The sequence below is a fragment of the Aspergillus undulatus genome (assembly GCF_047715775.1).
Source record: "Aspergillus undulatus strain CBS 261.88 unplaced genomic scaffold BDV17scaffold_15, whole genome shotgun sequence".
In the NCBI taxonomy this organism is placed as follows: Eukaryota; Fungi; Ascomycota; class Eurotiomycetes; order Eurotiales; family Aspergillaceae; genus Aspergillus; species Aspergillus undulatus.
In genome coordinates, this window is record NW_027396619.1 from 150137 (window position 1) to 174519 (window position 24383).

The 24383-nt window shown below is 50.7% G+C and overlaps 9 protein-coding genes and 1 non-coding gene across 10 annotated transcripts; 7 read left to right on the forward strand and 3 right to left on the reverse strand.

Annotated features, from left to right (window-relative positions):
- The first annotated feature begins 1634 nt into the window (after positions 1–1634).
- On the forward strand, positions 1635–4260 carry BDV17DRAFT_259299 (putative MFS sugar transporter). The gene is made up of 5 exons (XM_073757417.1): positions 1635–2546; positions 2604–2850; positions 2924–3130; positions 3204–3586; positions 3655–4260. The coding sequence occupies exons 1-5, from the start codon at positions 2111–2113 to the stop codon at positions 4047–4049; spliced, it is 1668 nt and encodes a 555-aa protein (XP_073617092.1). The 5' UTR covers positions 1635–2110; the 3' UTR covers positions 4050–4260.
- A 118-nt stretch (positions 4261–4378) lies between these two features.
- Positions 4379–4735, reverse strand: BDV17DRAFT_289862 (uncharacterized protein; the record flags this gene model as incomplete). The annotated part of the gene is made up of 1 exon (XM_073761751.1): positions 4379–4735. The coding sequence occupies one exon, from the start codon at positions 4733–4735 to the stop codon at positions 4379–4381; it is 357 nt and encodes a 118-aa protein (XP_073617093.1).
- A 515-nt stretch (positions 4736–5250) lies between these two features.
- BDV17DRAFT_289863 (uncharacterized protein) lies at positions 5251–5871 on the forward strand (the record flags this gene model as incomplete). The annotated part of the gene is made up of 4 exons (XM_073761752.1): positions 5251–5471; positions 5558–5588; positions 5645–5718; positions 5796–5871. 4 exons carry the CDS (start codon positions 5251–5253, stop codon positions 5869–5871), a joined length of 402 nt encoding a protein of 133 aa, XP_073617094.1.
- A 1127-nt stretch (positions 5872–6998) lies between these two features.
- On the forward strand, positions 6999–8203 carry BDV17DRAFT_259301 (uncharacterized protein). The gene is made up of 3 exons (XM_073757418.1): positions 6999–7301; positions 7380–7724; positions 7813–8203. Exons 1-3 carry the CDS (start codon positions 7102–7104, stop codon positions 8009–8011), a joined length of 744 nt encoding a protein of 247 aa, XP_073617095.1. The 5' UTR covers positions 6999–7101; the 3' UTR covers positions 8012–8203.
- Positions 8204–8879: 676 nt separating this feature from the next.
- BDV17DRAFT_297725 (RTA1 domain-containing protein) lies at positions 8880–9789 on the forward strand (the record flags this gene model as incomplete). Its single annotated transcript, XM_073763547.1, has 2 exons — positions 8880–9036; positions 9098–9789. 2 exons carry the CDS (start codon positions 8880–8882, stop codon positions 9787–9789), a joined length of 849 nt encoding a protein of 282 aa, XP_073617096.1.
- A 343-nt stretch (positions 9790–10132) lies between these two features.
- Positions 10133–11291, forward strand: BDV17DRAFT_259303 (aldo/keto reductase family protein). The gene is made up of 5 exons (XM_073757419.1): positions 10133–10243; positions 10301–10311; positions 10368–10425; positions 10505–10686; positions 10744–11291. The coding sequence occupies exons 1-5, from the start codon at positions 10169–10171 to the stop codon at positions 11264–11266; spliced, it is 849 nt and encodes a 282-aa protein (XP_073617097.1). The 5' UTR covers positions 10133–10168; the 3' UTR covers positions 11267–11291.
- Positions 11292–11799: 508 nt separating this feature from the next.
- BDV17DRAFT_t60 lies at positions 11800–11887 on the forward strand. The gene has a single exon. It is a non-coding gene; the product is annotated as a tRNA-Tyr (tRNA).
- Positions 11888–13318: 1431 nt separating this feature from the next.
- On the reverse strand, positions 13319–15160 carry BDV17DRAFT_297726 (serine hydrolase domain-containing protein; the record flags this gene model as incomplete). The annotated part of the gene is made up of 2 exons (XM_073763548.1): positions 13319–14557; positions 14630–15160. The coding sequence occupies 2 exons, from the start codon at positions 15158–15160 to the stop codon at positions 13319–13321; spliced, it is 1770 nt and encodes a 589-aa protein (XP_073617098.1).
- Positions 15161–20507: 5347 nt separating this feature from the next.
- Positions 20508–21995, forward strand: BDV17DRAFT_297727 (haloalkane dehalogenase family protein; the record flags this gene model as incomplete). Its single annotated transcript, XM_073763549.1, has 2 exons — positions 20508–21247; positions 21311–21995. 2 exons carry the CDS (start codon positions 20508–20510, stop codon positions 21993–21995), a joined length of 1425 nt encoding a protein of 474 aa, XP_073617099.1.
- A 111-nt stretch (positions 21996–22106) lies between these two features.
- BDV17DRAFT_297728 (glycoside hydrolase superfamily) lies at positions 22107–23801 on the reverse strand (the record flags this gene model as incomplete). Its single annotated transcript, XM_073763550.1, has 1 exon — positions 22107–23801. One exon carries the CDS (start codon positions 23799–23801, stop codon positions 22107–22109), a length of 1695 nt encoding a protein of 564 aa, XP_073617100.1.
- Between the last annotated feature and the right edge of the window lie 582 nt (positions 23802–24383).

The window sequence follows — 24383 nt, forward strand, 5'->3', positions numbered from 1 at the left end:
CGGGTGTCTCGGGCGCGCTAAACCCAGGCTCGATTGGGACCGCTGCGGTAAGGATTTACGATATGGAGTTCCTGCTTTCGACGACTATGGCTGGGATACTGTAGTTTGTTTTTTTTTGTCGCCTCTGGCCGGCGAGTATTTATCCGGCGGAGCATGAGGGTAAATGTCGTAGCTGGGAGGTCATGAGACATATGGAGGGGTTCTTCGCGGATGAGGAGGTTTGTTCCGGGGTATCTTGAAACTAGGGCATTGGGATTTGGAGGGGGTGTTGTTATGCAGGAGAAACGCGATGCGGGAGGGTCTGGAGGGGATGCGGACAAATGACAACCCTTTGCCTGAATGACTGGCGCCGCCGCCCAGAGTCCAAAGACAGCAGCCAATATCTGTTCGATTAAGGATTGCGAGGGTTGTGGTTCTGAGTGGCCTGATTTTATTCATGTGATGTCTTGATCCTCGGAGTTTAGTTAGAAGTTATTCATCCTACACAATGCCCACGGCGGAGCGAAGCCAGTCTCCTCGAACCACCAGTTCATCTTGACGTCTATTATCAGCTTTTTTTGTTCTCGGTTACCAGAAAGAAGCTCCCCATGGATATCCCCCCTTCCTACGTAGGATTCAGCACCAAGAAAGCGAAAACATCGACAGGCTTCCTACTAGTAGTAGATTAAAAAGGATAATAAATTCTTCTATATGGTGTATATCGGACCTGGCCTGAGGACGGATATTGCCCGGGCTAAATACTCCGTCTGTTGAACGCGGGAGTATACTTATCCGCCCCTGAGAGCGCTCCCCATACATAAACCAGAAGGCAGCGGTGAGCTACAAGTTACAATGCAGCTGCCAGCCACAGATGTCACACGCGGGTGTTAATATCGTATCTCGATTCCGGAACAACTTCGGCTGCGAGAAACCATGAAACAAATGGTGCGATCCCACGCGAGGTGTCGTGAAGAAATACTACAGTAGGAAGACGGACAAGCGCCGGCCCCCACGTCCTAAGAGACTCCTCCAATCCCCACACTCCAGACTCGGAGACACAGACACGACGCTCGGATCGGCCTCGTAGGGTCGGGGTGCTTCACAGCGGACAGTCTTCGGCGAGTATTGAAGCAGGCAAAGTCAACTCTATCCTCTTGACCTCAAGCTTCTAACGGCTGCGGCGGTTACCATACTTTGAGCCCGCCAGAAACCATACCTCCTTCTACCCCATTGCAAGACATTCACAAACGTAAGAGGCGCCACCGATTGGCTGCAAGACCGACAAAAGACCGGGCCGGTGCGGCCTTGGCTGGTCACAAGCCGAGAAAAAAAGGAAGAAAAAAGGGGTGAAAAACGTTGTCCCGACCCCGCCAAGTCTCCGGATTTCTCCGTCTTCTCCGTGTTTTGTCGCTGCTTTCGGTCCGAACACGCTGGAGTGCGGAGCCCCGGGGCACAAGTCCACTCTATCATCCGCAATCCCGTGCTACCTATTGGCAGCACCACCCTCGAAGGACCAAAGATGGGGTCATTCAGCGAGGTGCCTAGCGTCGTGGAGCGAGCTGTATTTTGCATCGTCGGATTCTGGAATGTCCATCTTGCCCTGTTTGAGCAAGAGCCATCCCCGCATCATATGGACAGTGACAGTCCAGTGGCATGGCAGTCTCCGCGCGGACGAAATCCGAGGGGGGCGAATCCTGGAATTTTCAGGCCTGAACCACGTTACATGAGCGTCTTTTCTGGTTAAGATCCACAGCCCAGACCAGCAAGCCTTTGCCAATTTAGTCAAGAATGCCGGGCGCCTCGAGCTAAGAAAGCCAGTTTCTTGGTCGTGGCCATTCACAGGCTGCATGCTGGGGAAACAGCCTGGCAGATGTTGGCCTTGGAAAGGCCACAGGAAGTGAGTAGTGGGCCGATACAGATGCCATGATAGTCGCTGTTGCACTGTTCAGGTTTTGAATCGCGATTGCGACAGCCATAAAACGGGCTGCATTTCGCTGTACCGCATTTTTTTCCTCCCCCGCCCTCTTCTCTTTTATTCTCCCCAGACATCCTTCTTCAGGGTTTTCTCTAGGTTCCTTTTGTGAGGTTGTGACACAGCCAACCTATATTGACTGAATCAAACCCACCCACCATGGCCGAACCAGAGAAGACCGAACTCGAGGCCCTCGAGGTCGTGCGCGAACGCGCCCCCGACGCCGATGCCTTCATCGACGAGATGGAGCAGAAGCTGCAAGAGGCCGGCGGGCTCCCAAAGGGCTTCTTCCACATCGAGTTCAAGAACCCGAAGCACTTCACCTGGCTGCTTGTCGCGTTCGCCAGTATGGGTGGTCTGCTCTCTGGTATTGATCAGAGTGTCATTTCCGGAGCGAACCTTTACCTCCCCAAGGATCTGAACCTGGATGCCAGACAGAACAGTTTGGTGAACTCGGGCATGCCACTCGGTGCTGTTGGTGGTGCCTTGATTCTGTCGCCTTGCAATGAGTACTTTGGGAGGAAGTGGGCTATTATTATCTCGCTGATTCTGTACACGATCGGTGCTGCGCTTGAGGCTGGTTCGATTAACTATGGTGAGTTATTTTATCTGCTTCCAGTACTGGGTTTATTGTATTGGACTAATAAGTCAGGCATGATGGTCGCTGCCCGTGTCATTCTTGGTGTCGGTGTCGGTCTCGAGGGTGGTACTGTGCCGGTCTACGTCGCAGAGACCGTCGAGCGCCGCATCCGTGGTAACTTGGTCTCGCTGTATCAGTTCAACATTGCCCTCGGTGAGGTCCTTGGATATGCCATCGCCGCCATGTTCCTGCGCGTTCCTGGTAACTGGCGATACATCCTTGGGTCCTCGCTTGTTTTCTCGACCATCATGTTCGCTGGGTGAGTATCTCGACATATCTGAATATAGCAACTAAACCACTGGAACTATGCTAACTATTTCTGTCCTGAATAGTATGCTCTTTCTCCCCGAGAGTCCCCGATTCCTCATCCACAAGGGCAAGACCCTCGACGCGTACAAAGTCTGGAAACGCATCCGCGGAATCGAGACCCCCGACGCAAGAGACGAGTTCTTCGTCATGACTTCCTCCGTCCGCCAGGAAGAGAACGAAGTGAATGAGGGCGCCCAGAACAAGCGCTTCCCGTGGATGGACTTCTTCACGTTCGTCACCCTCCCCCTCCTTGCCTGTCCCATACCGTACCTAGTACCCAACCCTAACTAACACCCCTAACAGCGAACCCCGCGCCCGCCGCTCTCTCATCTACGCAAACATCATGATCATCCTCGGCCAAATGACTGGTATTAACGCAATCATGTACTACATGTCCGTACTGATGAACCAAATCGGGTTCAACGACGAGAACGCAAACTACATGTCGCTTGTCGGTGGTGGATCCCTGCTGCTGGGTACCATTCCCGCCATCTTCCTCATGGAGTCTTTCGGCCGCCGCTTCTGGGCCACTGTTACCCTACCGGGTTTCTTCCTCGGCTTGGTCCTCATTGGCGTCTCGTACCAGTTTGATGTCAAGACTGAGCTTATGACCGTCGAGGGACTCTACTTGACGGGCCTTATTGTCTACCAGGGCTTCTTTGGCTGTTATGCTTGTTTGACTTGGGGTGAGTCATCCCTCCCTCCCACCTTCACCTTGACCATTGTCATCGCGGGTACTAATAATCATCAACAGTCGTCCCCGCAGAAGTCTACCCAACATACCTCCGCTCCTACGGAATGACAACCTCCGACGCCCTCCTCTTCCTCATGTCCTTCATCGTCACCTACAACTTCACGGCTATGCAAGACGCCATGGGCAAGACGGGTCTGGCGCTAGGATTCTACGGCGGAATTGCTTTCGTCGGCTGGTTCTACCAGCTTTTCTTCATGCCCGAGACGAAGGATAAGACGCTTGAAGAGATTGAAGAGGTCTTTTCGCGGCCCACGAGGGAGGTTGTTGCGGAGAATTGGGCGGGTGTTAAGCAGAATTGTAAGGATTTGTGCCGGCTCAGGTTTAAGAAGGTGTTTCAGCAGAGTACGAAGAGGAGGTTGAGTGTTCATGAGGCGGAGATGAAGGTTGTTGCTTGAGTCTAGTTTATGGTCTCAGGTGAGAAGATAGATTGGGCGAGGGGGTTGAAGCAACTACAATACCCCTGCCGAATCGCGTTCGTCTGCTGAACGCTACGCTCATGCATGAACTATGATATGAGGATATATATGACATAGTATGATTATAAATGGGTCAACGAAGCCCGATCTGATAACGAAATTTAGAATCTGTATTTATCCCTTCTTATCTATCTCCAAATCATTTCAATTTCGAATTCAGTTTTAGCCCAGCTCTAGTTCATCTCTCGCTGCTGGTAATGCCTAATATCGGTGGCTCTTTAATCTCAATTTGACCTTACACTTTACGTCTATATATTCGATTCGTATGCTATGCACTGGATATAGAATAGGAAGGTCAGCGTGTTATAGTCCGTATGGCCTCTCGCCCAGAGGCTGCCCGCCTCCCGGTCCTCCCCTTCGCTGCGCGGGTGGTAGATCATGTACCGGAGGTACTCGAGGCCTGGCTGCTCATACCAATGAAGATTAACAAGCGCATCCTCTTCAAGTTCAGGCACGAATGCAGACAATCTCAAAAGCGGCAAGAGAATCTGGCAGTGGACATGCAGACTAAACCCCCAAATCTCATCCCAGTATTCCCGTATCAAATTTGGGATGAAGCCGCTCGTGCTCGGGCGTAAACTTGGGGATGTTGTACCGCTCCTCATTGTCGCGGGTGCCGAGGGCGCCGGTGGTTTGGGGCTTGTAGCCGCGGAAGTCGCCCGGGGCAGTGTTGGGGATGTATTGCAGTTTTTCGGCGAGGGGGAACGTGAATAGGGCTCGGACGATGGCGTATTGCCTGTCTGTCGGGGTGGCAGTGGCTGTTTATCTTTGATGACGTGATTACGTTTCCTATGGCGTTTTGAGGGTACGTTGCTTGTCCGGATTTGTCGAATAATAGCAGGGTTTATTTAGTTAAAGCCAAGGGAGAAGCAGCTTGCGAGGAAGGAAATGGGGAAGGAGGGGAAGGAGGGGAAGGCGCTTGAGGAGCCTGTAACTTGGATGGGTATGAGGAAGGTCTTGTGGAAGTGGCATTTTTGTGTTTATACGGCTTATTATACGTATAGTTCCCCTTCCCTCTCCATCCCCATCGCCTTCCATGAAGATGAGGTAATATGCTAATAAACTGGGTAGATTGAATTGCATTAGGTTCTTCATCTGCGGCGAAAACATAGGCAGCTACATGAATCTCTGGCTAAAGTCGCTGAACCAGTACTCCGTCAGTCAAATCAACACGTACCCTACCGTGACGAGTCTTTTGTACGGCTGGACGAGCGACTGGTTCCAGATCCGGTACCCGATTGACTTCTTGTCGCTGACCGTTTGTTTCTTTGCGGCCATGCATCTAGCCATCTGGGATGGGATGCCGTTTGGGTTGAAGTGGGCCAGTTATTATCTCGCTGGGTAATCTATTTCTATCCCTCAATGTGATTTTGCAGGTGGATCAGTCGTCTGATCTCTTATACTAATTTATCGGCTTATGGATACAGATTCGCGCAGGGTTCTGGTCACGTCTTCCTGGTAAGTCTGCTTACCAACTACCAAGCAGCCGGAACCCTAACAATATTCTCCATCAGACAATGGTCAACGACATCTGCGCAGGGGATAGTCTTGAGTGGAAGATAATCCTCGGCTCAACGAATTCCATCGCGTGAGTTCACAGCATCGCATCGCCCTTGCATTGACAATCACTATACCTAGTGCGCAAGGCTGACTTCCATCCTCCAGATATGCCTTCAACGCCTGGATCCCACTGGTCTCATACAACACGAACTATGCCCCGCGCTTTCTCGTCGGAAACTAGGTAACTGTGGGGCTGATTGTTTGTGCGGCGGCGACGCTGGGTCTGGCTGTGTATCTGCAACAACGGCGCGTCAGGAACGGCGGTGATGATCATGATGCAGTCCAGGTGCCTTGTGTGTAGATCAAAACCTCAGCCACAGCCACTTTGTTGTCAATGTGGGACAGATATTGACGGCTGTGACGACATGAAGTGTTTTGGGTCGGGGCTGAACGTTGATCATCAAGCATTTATACTCCACAAACCCTTCAGCTCAGGATTGTTGCGCGCCCGAGGATCCTGGAAACGGCCCCTCTCTCAGACTTCACAATGATTGGTAATACATTAGGTAGGCCCATATTGCCTAGGCTTGGAGGCTAGTCCCGACGCAAGGGTCATGAGGAGTCTGGAGTGGTTCAGCCACAAACATCAGCGACTATGCATCAAGATAGGTCTAATCAACTTGAACAAAGCCTGAGCCAGGGCCTAAAGCCTATCGCGAGCCAATTAATATAGCTCCATATTCAAAATAAGCTTTCCTAAGTCCGCGTCCAGGCAACCGCATTCACTTAATGGCCCGACAGCCAGTACAACCATGAAACCCGAGCCCGAAGAGAGCACTGGAGGCTGAGTGTCAAGTTCAAGCCACGAACTCAGGTAGCATCTTCTTAATCAAACCTGTCTCTCCATGGAAACCAAGGTCTCGTCACAAAGACCATCCATATAGAGACTTTATCTGGATAGTGCTATTTCCATCTGTGAACGATTCCGCAATCTGACTCCGCATCCGTACCATTCAATACATGCTCAGCAGCCACTAGTCACTGTTAGAGAGACAGACATGAGATAGGAAGCTGAAAAGTAAAACGTAGTATGCAGATACTTCCGTATGAAACCTGCTCCTATATCCTGCGGGCAGAGATCAGCAAGGTAGTGCATGAACCATCGTTGTGGTTATGGGATTGTGATCCTCTCGCCACACCCTAGGTATGAGCAGTCGATCAGGCTCAGATGAGACTCATTCCGTCTTCATTTGAGTCACTTCTTTCAGAGCACTTACCATCAACCCATTTACCTAATAGACTTGGCACTCATGTTTCCGGAGTACCAATGAGCTGTGTACAGACTCTTAAATGGCTATGACGTCAGCCACGTCAGCAGCATGCATCCTGAGTGACTTGTCCATATATGTTCTGAAAATTCTCCATTAACTAACATTTCTCTGAGCCTATATCTCTATCTTTCTTTCAAAGTATGACTACCTTTTGGCCCGTTGAGAATCTCCGCCATCTCGTGGTGCAGCCCGCAGATGCGCGCTTGAACCCCCCAGAGGGCTATCTCTATGTTCAGGATGGACTGATTATCTCCTGCGGGGTGCTATATACCCTTTTATATGCATTTGCTATGGCGCGCACTATTAAAGATAGGGTTCTGCCAGGTACAGTCAAATACCTGTACGCTTTGGACTCTCCCGCCGTGTCCCCCGGCCACCTTCCCGCTACCTACGCACTCCACTCACACTATGAAACTAGGTCTTTGACAATGGCATATGAATTCTACTACGCCTTCGCAACGACCTCGACTCAAACCGAGCGAATCTGCTTCCTCGTCTGGTTCGAGTTCGACCTACTCTTTACCTGCATCGCACTTTGGCGCGTCTACCCGCACGATCAAAGGCGTCGCATCGCGACCGAAATGGCGCTGTACTTTCTATGCGCCGTCACGGGGTTGAAGTACCTGGGCATCCTCTACCCAGACGAGCGCGAACAAGTCACAGCCTACTGGACCGGCATCCTTTTGCAACTCCCCGTCGGTTGGGTCTACGTCTACCGGCTGTTAGCGGACCGTTCTACTCTAGGCCATTCCTTTGAAATGTGGTATGCGAATCTGAACCTATGAATTGGCGCCCGCGCCCTTTCCCTTGCTAGCGCTGCAACGCAACGTATTGACGGTTCTTCTTTCCAGGCTGGTGCGGTATTTAGGCTGCTTCACGGCCTACGGGGTCTTTATCTGGCGCTATCTGAATGTCCCGAGCAACTGGCAGTATGTAGGGTCGTTTTGGAGCATCGCGATTATTCTGGCTACGCTTCTTCCAGAGACGGTATACCCCTTTGTTTATATTTGGGTCTGGAGTGGCCGTGGGGGAAAGGTTAAAATCGGCTAGGTGGCGCGTTTCACAACAGAGTAACTGATCTGGTACTTAGAGAGATGGATACCTTCCGCGTGCGCTGGGAGAATGACCGCCTGGTCGTTTGCCATTTACTGCATAGAATTTTTTTTTAAGTCCTCTTACAATACACTAGTTTAGGGTGTTGACGCCAGGACTAGGTACATGAGTTCATTGCTCCAGGAGAACGAATATGGACCCCGTTAATGGCCCCTATCTTCAAACTAACACCGTACGTCCTTTGGATTCCGTAGTATTTGGTGATAGGTTAGGTATACTCAAACTTAGGCGCTAGAACAAGGGTCCCTGAGAGTTCCAGTTCTGACGTGAAGGGTCTGGAATGGTTTTGTTCAGCCACAACCAGGCCGGCATGGGCTATGCATCACCATATGTCTAATGACAATAAACAAAATCCCGAGCATCAGAACCCATCATAAACTGGTGTGGATAGCCCCATGTTCAAAGCATTAAGCTTCTTCTTATCTCCGGGCCTAGGCAACCGCGTTCACTTAATATTCTACAGCGAATCGTGACAGTACCTGAACCCGAGGAAACCGGAGGCTGAGTGCAGCTGTCCAAACCTGAGCCCAGACCAATCGGAAATAACTAAATGGCCGATGCTAAGCTCTTACTGGGCTGTATGCGAGATATAGTGGGTCTAAACGAACACGAGAGCGAAAGCGAAAGCGAAAGCGAGATAGATCCAGGCACCCAGATAGAGATAGGGCTTGGCAAGGGCTGTGCGATTCGAATGTGATGCGAATGCGAGCTTCATTTGCTTATATAGGGCAGATATTTTGCCGGACTTCATCGAGCATCAATCAATCAACTCAACTCAATTCAATTCTAAAGAAATCTTAATACCATGGCCGGCGGCGACAACAACATATACGGATACAACCCTTCAATTCCCGCGGCCGTCATCTTCATCGTCCTCTTCGGCGCTTCCACAGCATACCATGGCTACCAGCTGGTCCGGGCGCGAGCCCTATACTTCATCCCCTTCCTCATCGGAGGAATTTGTACGTTGATCTCCCTCTCGCCCTACCTATTACCATCACGCCCAAGACTAACAAAGAACAGTCCAAGTCCTAGGCTACATCTTCCGCGCCATCAGCCACAACAACTACACCTCGATAGCGACCTACGCCCTCCAAACAGTCCTCATCCTCCTGGCGCCCGCCCTCTACGCCGCATCCATCTACATGGTTCTGGGCCGACTAATCATCTACCTCGATGCCCAGCACCTCAGCCTCGTCCGCGTATCCTGGATGACCAAGATCTTCGTGACCGGCGACGTGATTTCCTTCCTTATGCAGTGCGCCGGAGGCGGCCTCATGTCCGGCGATGACGCCGATAGCCGAAGCACGGGAGAGACAATCACGATAGCAGGTCTCATCGTGCAACTTGTTTTCTTCGGGTTTTTCCTGATCACGAGTGTACTTTTACACGTGAGGATTAATAAGGCGCCTACGGCGAAGTCTACGGAGACGACGATGCACTGGAGAACGAAGAACGTTATGGTTCGCAACTGGGTGACGCTTCTTTTTGCGCTGTATGTCGTTTCGGTGCTTATTCTTGTCCGCTCGGTGTTTCGGCTCATTGAGTTTATTGATGGCTATGGCGGGTATCTTATGACGCATGAGGTGTTTATTTATGTGTTTGATGCGGTGCTCATGTGTGTTGTTATGGGTGTGCTGAATTATTGGCATCCGAGCTTTGTTATTCGGGGTGGAAAGGAAAGGAGAGGGGATTTTGAGAGTTTGCCCTTGTAAACGGGGGGAGTTGGATAGGTTTCCTGGTTTGGTTTGGTTTGTTGGTATAGATTCGGAGTTTCTGGGATTTTTTCGGTTAGATGTTTTAGCAGCGATTTCGAATTTGTTATCATATGGCGGCCACGATGCATAGTAAGTTTTTGTTTGAGTCTAATTGAGTCTCTTATACCTTCGATTCCGATATTTGATATTTGTATAGATCGGCGTTGGAGTAAACAATTGAACGGAGCGGAGACAGGCGGAACCCCCGCATCCGACTTCGGTCTGCATTGGTAAGCATGACGAAAGTACAATTTTATAGATACAATAATTCCCCTTAACCACAAACACACTCTCTCAATTCCTGCAAACCACCATCCAGAGTATAGTGCAAATCACCATGGTCAGGAACCTCACCATCAAATCAACCCAGAAGCTTCTCTCGGGCTACGAGATCCCTGTCCTCGGATACGGGGTACGTCATCCCCACCTATACGGATCCCAACCATATTCACCAAGCTAACAAGTCCAGGTCTACCAAACGTATGCCTTTGTCCTGCTCCAGAACTACCGAGAGTCGTACTGACGAGGCTTCTCAGTCCAACCAATGTAGCCGAAAAGGTCACCGTCGAAGCTTTGAAGCTTGGATACAGACATGTACCTCCCCCGTCAACGATACTGCTCTCTCCTTTCCTTTACCGAGCCATTATACATAAAGATACTAACGACGCGGAAGATCGACTCCGCAGCAGCCTACAAAAACGAGAAAGAAGTCACTGCCGCAATCCCCAAAGCCGGTCTCGCCCGGTCGGACGTCTTCCTTACGACCAAGATCCCCCCGCGCAAGAACGGATATGAGTCTGCGAGGCAGTGTATCGAGGATAGCCTTAAGCAGGCGGAAACGGATTATTTCGATTTGTACTTCTCTCTTTGAGCCGTTCACTTTGTTCGTCGGGGCTAATATACGGTGCTTAGGATTCTAATCCACGCCCCCTACGGCGGCAAAGAAGGCCGTCTCGGCTCCTGGAAAGCCCTAGTCGAAGCCCAAAAATCCGGAAAAACGCGCTCGATCGGCGTCTCCAATTTTGGCGTCCATCATCTCACCGAGTTACAAGAGTACATCACCTCCGGCGGCGGGGGCTCCATCGACGTCGGGCAATACGAAATCCACCCGTGGCTCGCGCGCCCCGACATCACGAGCTGGTTGAAGAAGCACGGGGCCGTCGTGCAGGCTTATTGTCCCCTCGTGAGGAACCAGCGCGGTGATGAGCCCGTTCTTAAGGAGATTGGTGGGAAGTATGGCAAGACGCCGGCGCAGGTGCTTATAAGGTGGAGTTTGCAGATGGGGTTCGTGCCGTTGCCGAAGTCGGTTACGCCGGAGAGGATTAGGGAGAATTCGGAGGTGTTTGATTTTGAGTTGGATGGGGGGGATATGGAGAGGTTGGAGACGGGGAGGTATGAGCCTTGTGCTTGGGATCCGACAGTTGAGAAGGATTAGATAGTCCAGAAGAATTCGAGGAGACTTTGTCTGTTTTCTAAGCTACAACATGGATGAATAGAGATCCAAGTCTTCTTGTATGGTACGAAAAACAAAAGGTTAAAAAAAAAAAAAAAAAAAAAAAAAAAAAAAAAAAAAAAAAAAAAAAAAAAAAAAAAAAAAAAAAAAAAAAAAAAAAAAAAAAAAAAAAAAAAGAAGCATTGAGGGAAAGGCTGAGTGGAAGGAAAGGGGTGGTGTTCTACTCGAGAGCAGAAGCTGGTCGAAGAAAAATATATATCGCCACAGCTCGACAGCGACTTGAGCATTTAAGGCCGCAACTCGATGTTCACCGTAGTACATAACATGAGCAGTGCTCATATGAAGTGGAGTCTCTGTTAAAGTCCCCCTACGGAGCATGAAGTCTTAGTAAAGCGTAGATAGTAACCTTCAATGAAGCGACGCGAGGTTGGGAGAGCTTCAATTGACGGTGGATGGTTTTGCTGCGACCGAATGACTGCCTTATAAATCCTAAAAAGTGGTTGCTCATCAACAATCCCTTGATAGCATAGTTGGTTTAATGCGCTCGACTGTAATATCTGGCATTTCATCGAGAGATCCCCGGTTCGACTCCGGGTCGAGGGACTTTTTTTGCGTCGATAATTTTTTTTGGTGCCAAGCCTAATCTCGATTTCTCCTGATGGTCGTTCTTTCCTTTTTATTTCGGTTGATTTTCTTCTGACCTATTCTTATCTCAATAGTTCAGAGGTGGCACCTGTCAGGCCGCGCGATGATTAGCCCTACCGCGTAACCGTCATTGCTCATAGTGGAACCTTGCTTGCCGTATACTTGGGCTGGGCAGGTCTAGTGAAGATACAATCTGTTTGATTTATATTCAGCCGGAATTAAAAATCATTATTACCAAACATTAGAAGTCCCCATACTCTTGCTCTCCTCTGCGTTCTTCGTCCACAGGCCGGATCCATGATTCATCGCCACACACGTACGCAGATACATAGATAGCCTGCTGAACCACAAGCAAGAAACAAAGAACAAAAACAACATTTGTCATCTATGAGTCCCATTGCAGCCAAAACGGGTGTTTAATCTCGCCTCCCCTGGCGTCATATTCAACTTGGGCTCATAATTGGGGCCTCCATTTTCCATGCCTCTTCCGTAATGGAAAACCGGCCAGCAATGCTACCCTAAGCTGAAGATACTACGCAAATGGGAGTCGTGATGGACTCTGACCGCCGTGAAGAAGCAAACAGCTTACTCTCATTTATTGTCATGTCGCACTTACTGGGTTGTTGCGGCTGGAGTCTAGTCTAGCTCTCTTGGATATGTGCTCACTTACAATGTAGTTCAGCATCTCTGTCACCGTGGGCCCCGCGACTCCTCGGGGGCACCAGTAGCACAACGTGTGCGAAAGGGCGAGTGAACTCGTTGAAGTATGCCTCGAAGAACCAGGTCTTAAAAATGTTATCTACTCTAGTGCTATGGCTGTATCTCATGCCATACTCTTTTCGTTGATGAGGTCATCCCCATCCTGCTTAGTGCAAACAAGCCATGCAAACTACAACTGGGCAAATGCTAACCCCACAGAGTCGAATTGATAGTCAGCCATTGCTGACTGAGCCTCCGGTTCTCTACGGTGTCACTTTGCAGTTTGCACAAATGTAATGTCGTCATGACAACCCGGGCGGCAGTGTACCTTATCTGTACCTAGGGATGATGGTTGTCACCAGTGTCTGTGCAACGAGTGATGACCTCTACCCGCCATATACTCTTGTAAAGATGTCGGCTCAATCTCTCTGGTGGGTACTGGGAGTATATCATGATCTTGCCCGTCAAATGGATTCTCGCTGGGATGGTAAGATGAGGAAAGAAAGTTGGGTTGGTAGTTCCTTCTTACATAGATTACTTGAGCAAGGGAGGATATTTGAGTGGGATGGAGACTCTAAGCGGTATAGTTCTAACATTCACTATCTATCAGGAGAGAAATGAATCACGGCAAAAATATTATTATGCACAGTACTAAGCTATCTCAATCATCTATAGTACAAATACAGCAGCTCACTTCTTCTGCAACTTCACCTTGTACGCCGAAAGATCCACTGAGGGAACTGCGCCATCCTCCTCGACATCAAACACAAACGTCGTTGTATACTGCAAGGCCCAAAGCCTCTGGCCCAAGAACGCAAAGTCGTCGGCGTCGTAGAAACTAGTAAACAAGTTGGAGGGGTCACGAGGCAGGACCGGCGCCTGTCGTTCAAAGGCAGGCCTGAACACGATTTTGCCTGCGTCCCCAGCTGGAGAGATCATGGGTCGGAGTTTGAACGGCGGACTACCCGTTTCGAAGTAGGACGGTGTAGCAAATTTAAATGCGATGTCCGAGAGTAGAGGCATGAGGTTCGTTCCGTTGCTTATCCAAGAGGTGATTTCAAGACCGGGCGGACCGCCCCTAGGGGCTGTGAAGGTGATGGAGCTGTTGAGGTTCTCAGTCGTGGAGGCGTATGTTCCCGCATACTTCTGGTCCAGTTCGACGGCGGCTTGCTCTGTGAGGGCTGGAACAACCGCGTCAATCACTGCCTGGATCAGGGCAAAGGTTTGAAAGGGGCGGTTGGCAGCGTCACTGCTGGCGGTAATGACATTGAATCCGGCGTCGAAATCAGGCAGAAAAGCTGAGAGGGCTCCATAACCGCCAGAGTCACCTAGCTTGGTATAGATGTCGGTGATAAGACCCGTATTTGTGTGTTCGTAGCGATAGATCTCCCAGGGTGCGCCGACGGAGTAATGGAGGTCTGACGTGTGGCTGACGGGCTTCATCCAGCGGCGCGTCTCGGTAGGCGACAGTAGGGTGGAGTTCAACAAGCCAGTACCGAACTTGGCGAGGTCGTTTAGTGTCGAGTAGATGCCGCCTGAGGATCTGGTTAGGTTGTTGTCGATGAACCCTGGCTCAATGATGGGTTCAGTTACGGGTCCAATTACTCCACGGGTAAAAGACTCTGACTCGGGCGGTTGTGTGGAGTACGATGACTGCATGTCGAGAGGGTCGAAAATGCTCTCTTGATAAACATCAGGTAGGGGCTTGCCGGTCAAATTGGCAATGGCAATTCCGAGCAAGGTGTAACCATGATTTGAGTATATTGGTGCAGTCCAAGGAAGCGCGATCGGGGGGATGGCCACCGACCCCACGGTATAACTACTCGCATCGCAAACTGGTAGCGACGCACAGGGGAGCGCGCCGGTAAGAGCGGATACATCGATAGGTGGAAGGCCATACGCGGCCCTAGTAGCCTCCAACGCCCCAGGCTGGCCTTGCGCCTCTGCAAATAACCCTTGAACCAGCTAGTCCTGAGTCTCAGGGAAGCCATATTGGGCGACGCCCGACATTTGGGAAGCCAAAGACCAAGGGGTAATGAGGTCCCACTGGTTGTCATATACCGGGTCCAGAGTGCCAGATGTCTCTCTGAGAGACTCTGCCAATTCCGGGAAAGTCTCCGACAAAGGACGCTCCCACTCCTGTTGATCCAACGTGATCATACCGGCATACGCGGTTATTAGCTTCGACACACTAGCGACGCGGTAGATGCTGTCTCCGTCTACCTTGCGCGTGCCGATTGTAGCATTGGCGACCTCGGGAGAAGTATGGTGGTATTGTAGCTTTTCGGCAGCAGGGTCACGAGTGGAGAACAGACCAACGGAAAAGGTGAGGTTGCTCAGTTCGGAGAGGGTTGTGTTTGCATGGCCGTGGAAGCTAGACTCGAAGGCTCTGGTGAGGTTCTTCCAAGAGGCCGCGACTTTACTGTTCTGACTAGTGAGGTCGCGGGGAGCAGGGTAGATCGGGCCCAGAAAGTCGGAGAGGGCACCGGGGAGACATAACGAGGTCAAGAAAAGAGAATTGTGAAGCCTCATGTTTGGGCGACTGAGGGAGGGATTGTTGGAGTTACTGACCCCATATCAGCCGCAGGAGATGACCCCATCTTATACATGTCGAAGGAGGCAGTGAGATTCCACGTCGGAGTCTTGGAGATGATGATGCCATGGAATCGATCTGAACACCTACGATCAACCTGGAGATGCTCGTTCCTGTGCCACGAAACTAGACCAGGGAAGGAAGTGACCTGTACCATCGCGCTTTCCCATATCAGTGCCAGATGGCCTGGATCACTGCCCTGTGCGGTGTTGGCAGGCCTTGGCTGATCCCACTCTCGCTGTCCAGCCCTAACTCTAGTCAATCTCATTGGAGAGCGCAGGATCGCGCCCAAAGCAGTTAGAACGCGATGTCTAAGCCTTACGGTCATCGCAGATTGACTGCCGGATTTCTCTCCCATCCCAGCAACATCCAGCGCATCGGAGATATTTGCCCCCACGTCGTCGTGTCCCTCCAAGTCTGATATGCACCATGTGGTGAATGCTATTGTTTGTTGTCAACAAAACAGAGGCTTGAACGTGCAGATCTAGGAACTAAACGGTTCGCTTGGAAACCACTGCCTCTACGCTTACGGCCCATGTGCGCTGCATGACATCACGACTGCAGACACTATACGAGCCCGAGGAGAACCAAGCGTTCCCTTCGCTCATCCATTCCGTATTTACATTAACCGAGTATACAAGGTCCTGCCGGGGAACGTAACCTAAGGGTGGAGATGCCTCTGAGCATCGCTGTTAGGGGCGCCCTCTACCGTCCGCCCAAAGGAAACAGCACCGCTTGGTACTGATCTATACCAAGACGAGCCTGCAGGACAGACACATTAATGATAGTAAAAGAGACTCATATGCACCGCAACCAATCAAGCCGGTCTCTAGAGAGTAACTTAAGAAGGAATTTCCCGACAACATGATCATACCATTTCAAAACATGATACCCAGCCCTACAAGGTCAGAGTCTTGGAAAGACACTCAAAATAGGCCTGAAATTGACCGATTGGGAAGCCCCCTAAACTCTACTCAAATTAGTTTCGATGCTCCGACACGGCTGTGGCTTACAAGAATACTCTGTAGCCGACAACCTGATTCTCAGGCCTACCGCCGGCTCTTACTCTTGCTCCGCCGCATCTCCGCTGAAATATAAATCTCACACCTGCAGAAATTGTCGCCCCTATATATTATGTAATATGTAGGAGGCCTTAATGTCGGGCGCTCGGTAGCTACGGAACAGGTTAGGCGGGGGCACAGGGCTTATGCAGGACGCCTTGAACGCAGCCAATACTGATCGCTTGGTTTCTAACTTTGAATCCTCAAACCAAAGAGCTTTTACTTAACTCTTATTTTACTCGAAGCATGCCATTATGTACATGCTCAGCCCCACCGCCAAGTCCCAGTCTATAGCTCTGCCAGGACGCATGTAAGATATGTCCCAGCCCTATGAGAATTGCCGTTCCACGTGTCATGCCATCGCAGGGGGCGTTACAGCTCGGTGAACAGGTTAAGCGCGGAAAGGCTCCAGTGACATGAAATACTCGTAGTCCGACACACACGCCAGAAGCAAAAGGTATCGCGTCGAGTTCTAGTTGAGCAAGAGGGGAGGATTCAACTCGCGATCTTTGCCTATAAAAAGAAATCTCGTCTCTATGTTGAGCTGGAGCTGTTCTTAATGTGCCACGTGGTAGACTCCGGGACCGGCTTCATGGCGACGATTTTCAACAAGAACACCGCAATTGCAACATCCGACTTTCTGAAATTCAGGAGGATCATCTGGTAGACTGGATAGCATCTGGGTACCAGCGCAGTTGCCCTTGACATTTATCGCACGCTGCAGAAATGGCGAATATGCCTGGTGAACCATCTCTTATTCCACCAGGTAACCGTAAACCAAACGCGGGGAAGCCCTAGTGCGAATCTGCCCTTGGAATGTTGCCTGCTGCCACAGGAGTTCCCAAGTCTCATACATCGGTATGGTCCCGGTGGTTAGCCATGGCCATAAGTGGGAAATCTGCGAGTCTGGCTCCAATTCGTAGCTCCCTGAGACTCTTTTTAGTTGGGTCCCCGGATGTGCGGCCCAGGAGAAAACGTGGGAAAATGAAATTGGCATGGGCTATCCCGCCCTGGCAAGGGAACCGTAGGGTATGGCATGACTAAACTCCTCGCTCTGGAACTCTGTATTGAATGTGTCCAGCATGACTGAGATAGTGCTACTACCTAATGTTCTCCAGCATAATAGGCGTCGCCTCCGCGATTATTATACCAAAAACAAACAAGACTATTGTCGCGAGGTAAAATACCCTTCGCACGAGTCGCGGTATTAAAGATCTCAGCAGGGATGACCTATGATAGTGCCCCGAAGGCGCAGAAGCAGAAGTTGAAGACCCATATACTGCAAATAATAAAAGCCCAGTGCGCGGAGGTATTAGTTAACTCGGGTTGGTAGACAGCCATGAGGGCTATGCCGGTGGTAAATGCAACACCGCAGGCAATTTTGCCGCCGATTTGGAGAGGGCGACGGCCAACACGGTCGATAAGAAGATAAATTACACTAGTTCTCCGATCACAGAGTTTATACCCTGGTATAGTAGTGTTTGTGAGGCTGAAGGTTGAGATGCCATCTTGTCGGCTGATACTAGATTCTCATCTACCTTGAGTGCTGGCGCCTTCGCCAACGGGGGTAATCCGGGAGCCGCAAGGGTGTTTGATTGGTGGAAGTGCTTGTTCGATCCCCAAACTCGATTTGGCGATTTTCGGATGGGGACCAGGGCTAATAGGGTTGATTCCGGGGCAGAACCCCAGGTAACCGGACCGTCCGTCAAAAGACTGCGGCGCTGCGCCGGGAGTCGGCATCTGGGGGCGCCCACCCTTCAATCCAGGTCCGGCGGGCTTTCGTCCCGAGTCTCGAGGGTTCTCGGCCAATAGTGGTTTCTAGAACTCGCGCGAGTCGAGATCTGGGACAAGTCCTGACCGATGGCCACAGACCCCACCTACAAACTCTTACATATTGTCCTAAATCATGCCATGGCCTTCGGCTGGAACTCAGTTGGCCTCTAGTGGCGGTTTCCCGCTCAAATAGAGGCCCTGGGAGTTTCAAATCTTTTGACCCTGGGAAAATCTGCTTGTTGATATGTATATATTCCCGATATTAAGGTATACTTAAAGGTAGGTATTGAGGTGTAACGATGCAGCCACAAGACGCCAAGGCATGCATTGGTAGGCACTAACCATGGGTAGGTGCTTAAATTGTTCTTCCTGGATGAGGCTGCAATTTCACCCCTCACAACAATCTCCCCCCTGCCGGAAGCCCCTCACTGAATCCAGACAGCTACGCCGGCTTCAACGGCCTCGTTCGACCCCGAGAGTAACATATCTGGCGACGAGTACACGGTTGGATGGATTTGTGCGCTCTCAATTGAAAAGGCCGCAGCCCGGGCTGTATTGGACGAGGTTCACGATCCACCCGTTAAAAGACGTGCCTCCGATAACAATACATACACGCTTGGCCGCATCGGACCATATAGTGCTGTCATCGCCTGCCTTTCGGCAGGAGTCTATGGAGAGACGCCAGCGGCAACAGTCGCGACAAATGTGCTGACGTCTTGTCCGACGATACAAGTGGGCCTTTTAATGGGCATGGATACGGCACAAGGAAACCTTTATCCTCTATATTCCGGTATACGTTCGGCCGTCTATTGGCAAATACCCGCAGTCGTTTGCTTCTGCTCGCGATGGGGACAGTGTAGTTGCTGTGATGGTGGGTCTTCATAGGGTAATCACTAGGTTTCGAATGGATATAGCGAAGTTCCATGCTGGGCCGTTTGAGATTTCTTGGAGTGGTGTTCCCCTTGAGTAGTGTTGCTTCCGAGCTGGGTATATTGTTGATTGAGTCTGCTGGCTGATTGTTTCCCTCGTGGTATGAGATGGAACCAGGGTGGCACCTCCTTCAAATGACACCTGATGATCGCTATGAAAACAACAGAGTACTTAAAACCGCCATAACATGTTTCATATTTTGTCGACCGTACGACCTGCCTATTTAGGATATCGGATTGACGACCTCCGATCACCGAGGTTTATGCAGAAAATTTTCTGCTATTGCCACCGTTCAAAAGTTATATCTCTTCTAGTTGCTGTTTCCGGCTAGATTGCTGATTATTATCTGTGTATTTAAACCACCGTTTGCAGCTAGATTGAGAAATCAGACCTTCATTCTTTCATATGATTAGTGGTTGATGTCGAGTAATTTACACCTAGGCTGACGCTCATATATTTCTACTCTTCTTCGATACCCAGTACTATTGGCCATAATTGTGGATTACCCCTCCGGCGGCTGGAAAAATATATAACGGGCCCAAAGAGCATTAGTTTGTGTACTTTTCCCGCTCTCCTTCCAACATCTACCTCCTACCTACCTCCATACCTCCTTTTCCCTGTCATTTCGTTTCGCGCTACATATTTGGCTTACCAAAGCGCATCACTGATCGGTGCTGGGATTTGTTTGGCAGGATATACATGCAACCCTGCGGATGCGATAGTACCCAGAGAGGCAAGGCTTTTTGACTCACCACAGGAATCACTCGCTGCACAAAACCCGACCTTCAGCCGCCCTCATGAATCTTCCTCTTTTCTAAACTATTTAAACTGACAAGAGAGACAATATGCGATGTCTTCCAGAAATTCATCAACGGAATTGATAAATATAGAATCAGCTCGGGGTCGCCAAGGTCATCCTACCTGAGGAATGATATATCTCTCTGACCTTACAGGTTGTGGAATCCTAATTAATCCTGCTACTTTCTAATGGCCTTCTTGTCCTCAACGAAGCGATGGAAAAAAAAAAATCACATATGGAGAACTTGATCACGCGGGCATTCCGCGGCTTCCACTGAACATATACCCAGGAGAAATATTGAGCGACAGAGACCCTACAGTCTAGCCACCAACCGCTGACCCGCCCTAAAGATGAATTGTAGAAAGCCGCCGAGAAAGCTCTGGCGGTTGCTACCGACTGATTCCTGCATTCCTCACTCGGGCCGGTACATTTGCCTGCAGAAGTTGGCTGGTCGGGCATTACTCAAATACGACGCAAGGGCCCAGCCCTGCAGGAAATTACCGCTAGATGGAGCCTCTCAGAGCTTAGCATATTGAGTCTTAAGGAAAACATGTGAATATGATGGAGAGTGGTGAAATCATATGAAGAAGAACAGAGATCGGCTTTAGGCTTGAGAATAGTTGTGATGTCACCCATCGTCATGATGAATTCAGCATCAATCATAAATACTTCTCTTCCCAGCCCGGACCTCACACTCAAGTATGCAACAGCCCCATTCAAAAGATGCCGTTACACCTCAACCTTAACATAGACACCGACCGCGCTTGCAAAATGGCCGGCCGCGTCGTCGACAGTGTCTCAACAACCGTGCTGACCATAACCGCCTACCTAACCTCCTTCTTCCTCTCCTTCACAATAAACCGGGTCTTCGTAACCGCGATTCTCCTCCCATTATACTTCTTCAAACTCGCCCTCTCCACAATCCCTCACATCCTCAAAAATTCCCTAAACCTCTTAACACCCACCGGCCGCTCCCGGCTCACAAAAAGCAGCGAGCAATACCGCTCCCACTCCGACACCCTCGCCCAGTCCCAGTTGGACGGAACATACCGCTTCAAACCTGCCGAGATCTTCCACATCGACAAGAACAGTCGGGGGTGGATGGCCTCTTCCGCGCCATGGAGTGCCGATACCTCCGAGTTCACCGTGTGCGGCGCCTCAGTGCGCTATGTGCATCTGAGGGCAAGTTACAGCAGCGTCCTGACTGACGGGAAGAAGACGCATCGCCCGATTGTGTTTTTGCACGGGAACCCGAGCTGGTCTTACCTGTGGCGGAATGTTTTCCCTTCCTTGCTTGAGCGGGGGCATGATATTTACGCGGTTGATTGGATTGGGCATGGGAGGAGTGATAAGATTCTCAGACCGGAGGCGATTACGTTTGAGTTGCATGTTAGGACTCTCGTGGAGTTTTTTAAACAGACCGGGTTGGAGAATGTTATTGTTGCGGGGCATGATTGGGGTGGGTATGTATCTTCCTTCATTCTTTCCTCCCCCTTGAGAGCTATGCTAATGAATGCGTGTACCAGCTGCATCGCCCTCTGCACAATCCCCCGCCTACCAAATGGTACAGTCGATAGTCTCTTTCTGCTAAACAGTTTCTTCCCGCCGCGCCTAAGCGACAACAACCTGCACTACCGCCTCCTGAACCGGATCTGGTACTGCGCAACTGGTCTACTAAAGGGCTATCTACCAATCTCTGTCGCCCTCCGGTTTTTGGCTCCTCATCTCAGCGAAGCCGATATCAACACCTATACAGCCCCATACAACGACCTCCCGCGCTCAAGCAAAGCCTCTATCGAACGATTCAGCCGTATCGTCCCCTCCCTACCGCGTTTCGTGCTGTTTACTCTCCGTCAAACAAAAATTTGGAGAATACTAGAGGGTCTATTGGGCCCAGAGATCTTCGATACACTAAATACACAAGCTCGACTCTCCGCACAAGACGACCAAGTCCGCTCGTATTGGTCTAACAAGGCGGACGAAGTTGGTGCGAGCGCGGAGGTTGCTATTGTCTTTGGGGTTAATGATCCGCTTACGAGGGATTATAAGAGTTTACTTGTGAGGACTGTGCATCCGGAGCGAATGGTCAAGTGGGCGCCTAGGGGGTTGTGGATCCCTGGGGCGGGGCATTTGGTTATGGAGGTGAAGCCCGGGGAGGTTGCGGGGTTGATTGCAAGGTTTGCGAGAGGGGAACAGCCTAGCAAGAAGTAGAAAGATGATAGATGTATGTGTACGTATAGTAGGTGGTTTGTAAGCTAGGAATATCCACACTTAAGGAGTAAGAATTCATTGTTTGCGACGTGGCACCATGCCATGACACACCTACATGACCTTCTCGGACACAGTATAAGCCTCAACATCTGCAATGCAAGTCCTAGCCGGAATGGTCACTGCAATGGGAAACCCGCCATAGTCAGGGTCATCATTCGGCATGATCAAGAACTCGCCGCTCCGCGTTTCATCACCGTTCAATGTCCTCAGCGTCTTCAGTTCACCCGTTTGGTCATCGACCTCTTTCTCCCACGCACCCAATATGCCGGTGAAGGTAACTTTCTCATCCAAGCCACGAAACCGAACCTGAAATCCCCGCCCTACAACGAGGAACCGGTACGAGTCCTCTCCGCCGAGCTGGATGACCATACCCCCGCCGGGGCCGGGCTTACCGAAGACGAAGGCCCGCTCAATGATGACTTCAAGGTTACCAAATACCCTGGTCCATTTTTCCTTGCCTTTTGGTGAACCAGATTCTGGAAGCTCGTCGAAGAAGAAGCCCATCCGCTGCGACGGTGCGGCGTTGAGCAGAAACTGGGATGTCTGGGCTAGCAGTTTATATTCCCGGCCGATTATGCTCGCTTCCGTGTCGACTCCAAATGGAGCTGTCCCCAGCGCTCCGTACGTAGCGTACGCAAGCCAAGCTCGCCGCGCGCCGTGCTCATCACGTCGCTGTTCGGGGATGAAGAGTGGGTTCATATGTGGAATTGTGTAGTCTTGGCACACTCGCTCATAATCATGAAAGTACAAATCCGGCGCGAGGAAGTCTAGAGACGGAGCGTTAAAACGCCAGATATCCGAGACGTGCGGACATGGTCCACCAGAGGGGTAGATTCCAGGGCGCGCGCCGCCGCCAACGACAATCGGGTATCCGTGCAGATCGAGGGCCGCCAGATCATCGAAGTTCAACCAGGTGTTTGTGTACATCGGGATGGGGTGAGCGCTTTTGCCAGCTGCGACAACGTGTTCTACATACTTGGAGATATAGTATGCCATGAACGCTTCGTCGGCGGCAGTGCCGGGGCCGAAGATTCTCTCCCAGCCGTAGGTCTCATTTGCGTCGACTTCAGTAGGTAGCAGATCAGCGTACCGTTCGATGAATCGTGGGTGAAGATCCTTCGACTTGATTAGGTGAGACAAAATGTCTCTGGGAACTCCAGCCCTGAACGCTTTCTCCGCGATACTGGATCGGTCCCTTGAATCGCCCAGCAACCCCGTCTCATTCTCGACTTGCACCATGACAACCGTGCCATGATCTCCATCTATTTCCTTGATGTGACCCATTAATGTCGAAAACGCGCGAGCATCAGCTCTCCATCCCTCCTCAGAGAGTGGGCTTATCATCTCTTTCGTCCTCTTACCCCCCTTCTCAGGATCCCAAAAATGCACGCGTGGAAACCGGTCAACATCCTTCTTCACCCAATGCGGGACATAGGTCGAAAGACCGTTTTTGTAGCTGGCAAACCACAGTAACACGAGGTGAATACCGTGCTGCCTCGCGTTGAGAATAATTTTGTCCAGCTCGGTAAAATCAAACTGTCCTTCAATCGGCTCAATCATCTCCCAGGTCACTGAGCCAAGAAGAGTATTGATGTAATGAGCTTTCATCTCAGACCATATTGTAGACATGTAGCGCGCAGATGAAAGAGACGAGTTGTGCAGCTCGCCTGGGAGGAGGAGGGTTGGCTTGTCTTTGACAATGAGCTGGATGCCATTTTTCGTGTAACGGAGGTATGGGATGGTCATTGTGATGCTTTCTGAGATGTCTTTGAAGAAAAAGTTTGTCACAATTCCGCTCGAGAAGAAGGAAGCTTAAGTATTGCCACGCTCGGAGACTGCGAGGATGACCTTCAAGTCCTTGGGTTTGATGCTCAACCTCAACTAGGAAGTACTCAATCACCCCTCGGGATACCCGATGCAGCGATGATGAGCTGAAAGCCAATCGAAACCCTGGGACCAGGGTTCGTTCATAAACGTCGCTTGAACGTCGGATATATCGACCACAATACAAAGGAGTGGATGGGAATAACCTCGTCAAAATCTCGGATGCTGCCGCGTCACCTTGGCGGCATTCTGCGCCGCGACTGGTTGAAAAACGCCACCTTCACGACGTGTAACTTGCCATAGTCCGGATTGAGAAAAGAGCAGCATTACAGAGGGGGAAAGACAAAGGACGGTTCAGGTTGCAAAGTCAGATTCCCCAGGCCACTGATCGTCCCACCCATCCCCCAGATACTCGAAGTCTGGGGTAGCGGCAATATTAACCGAGAGGACGATCATATAAATAAGGGCATTGAGGACGATTCAGTAGTCTCAGAATACTCGACG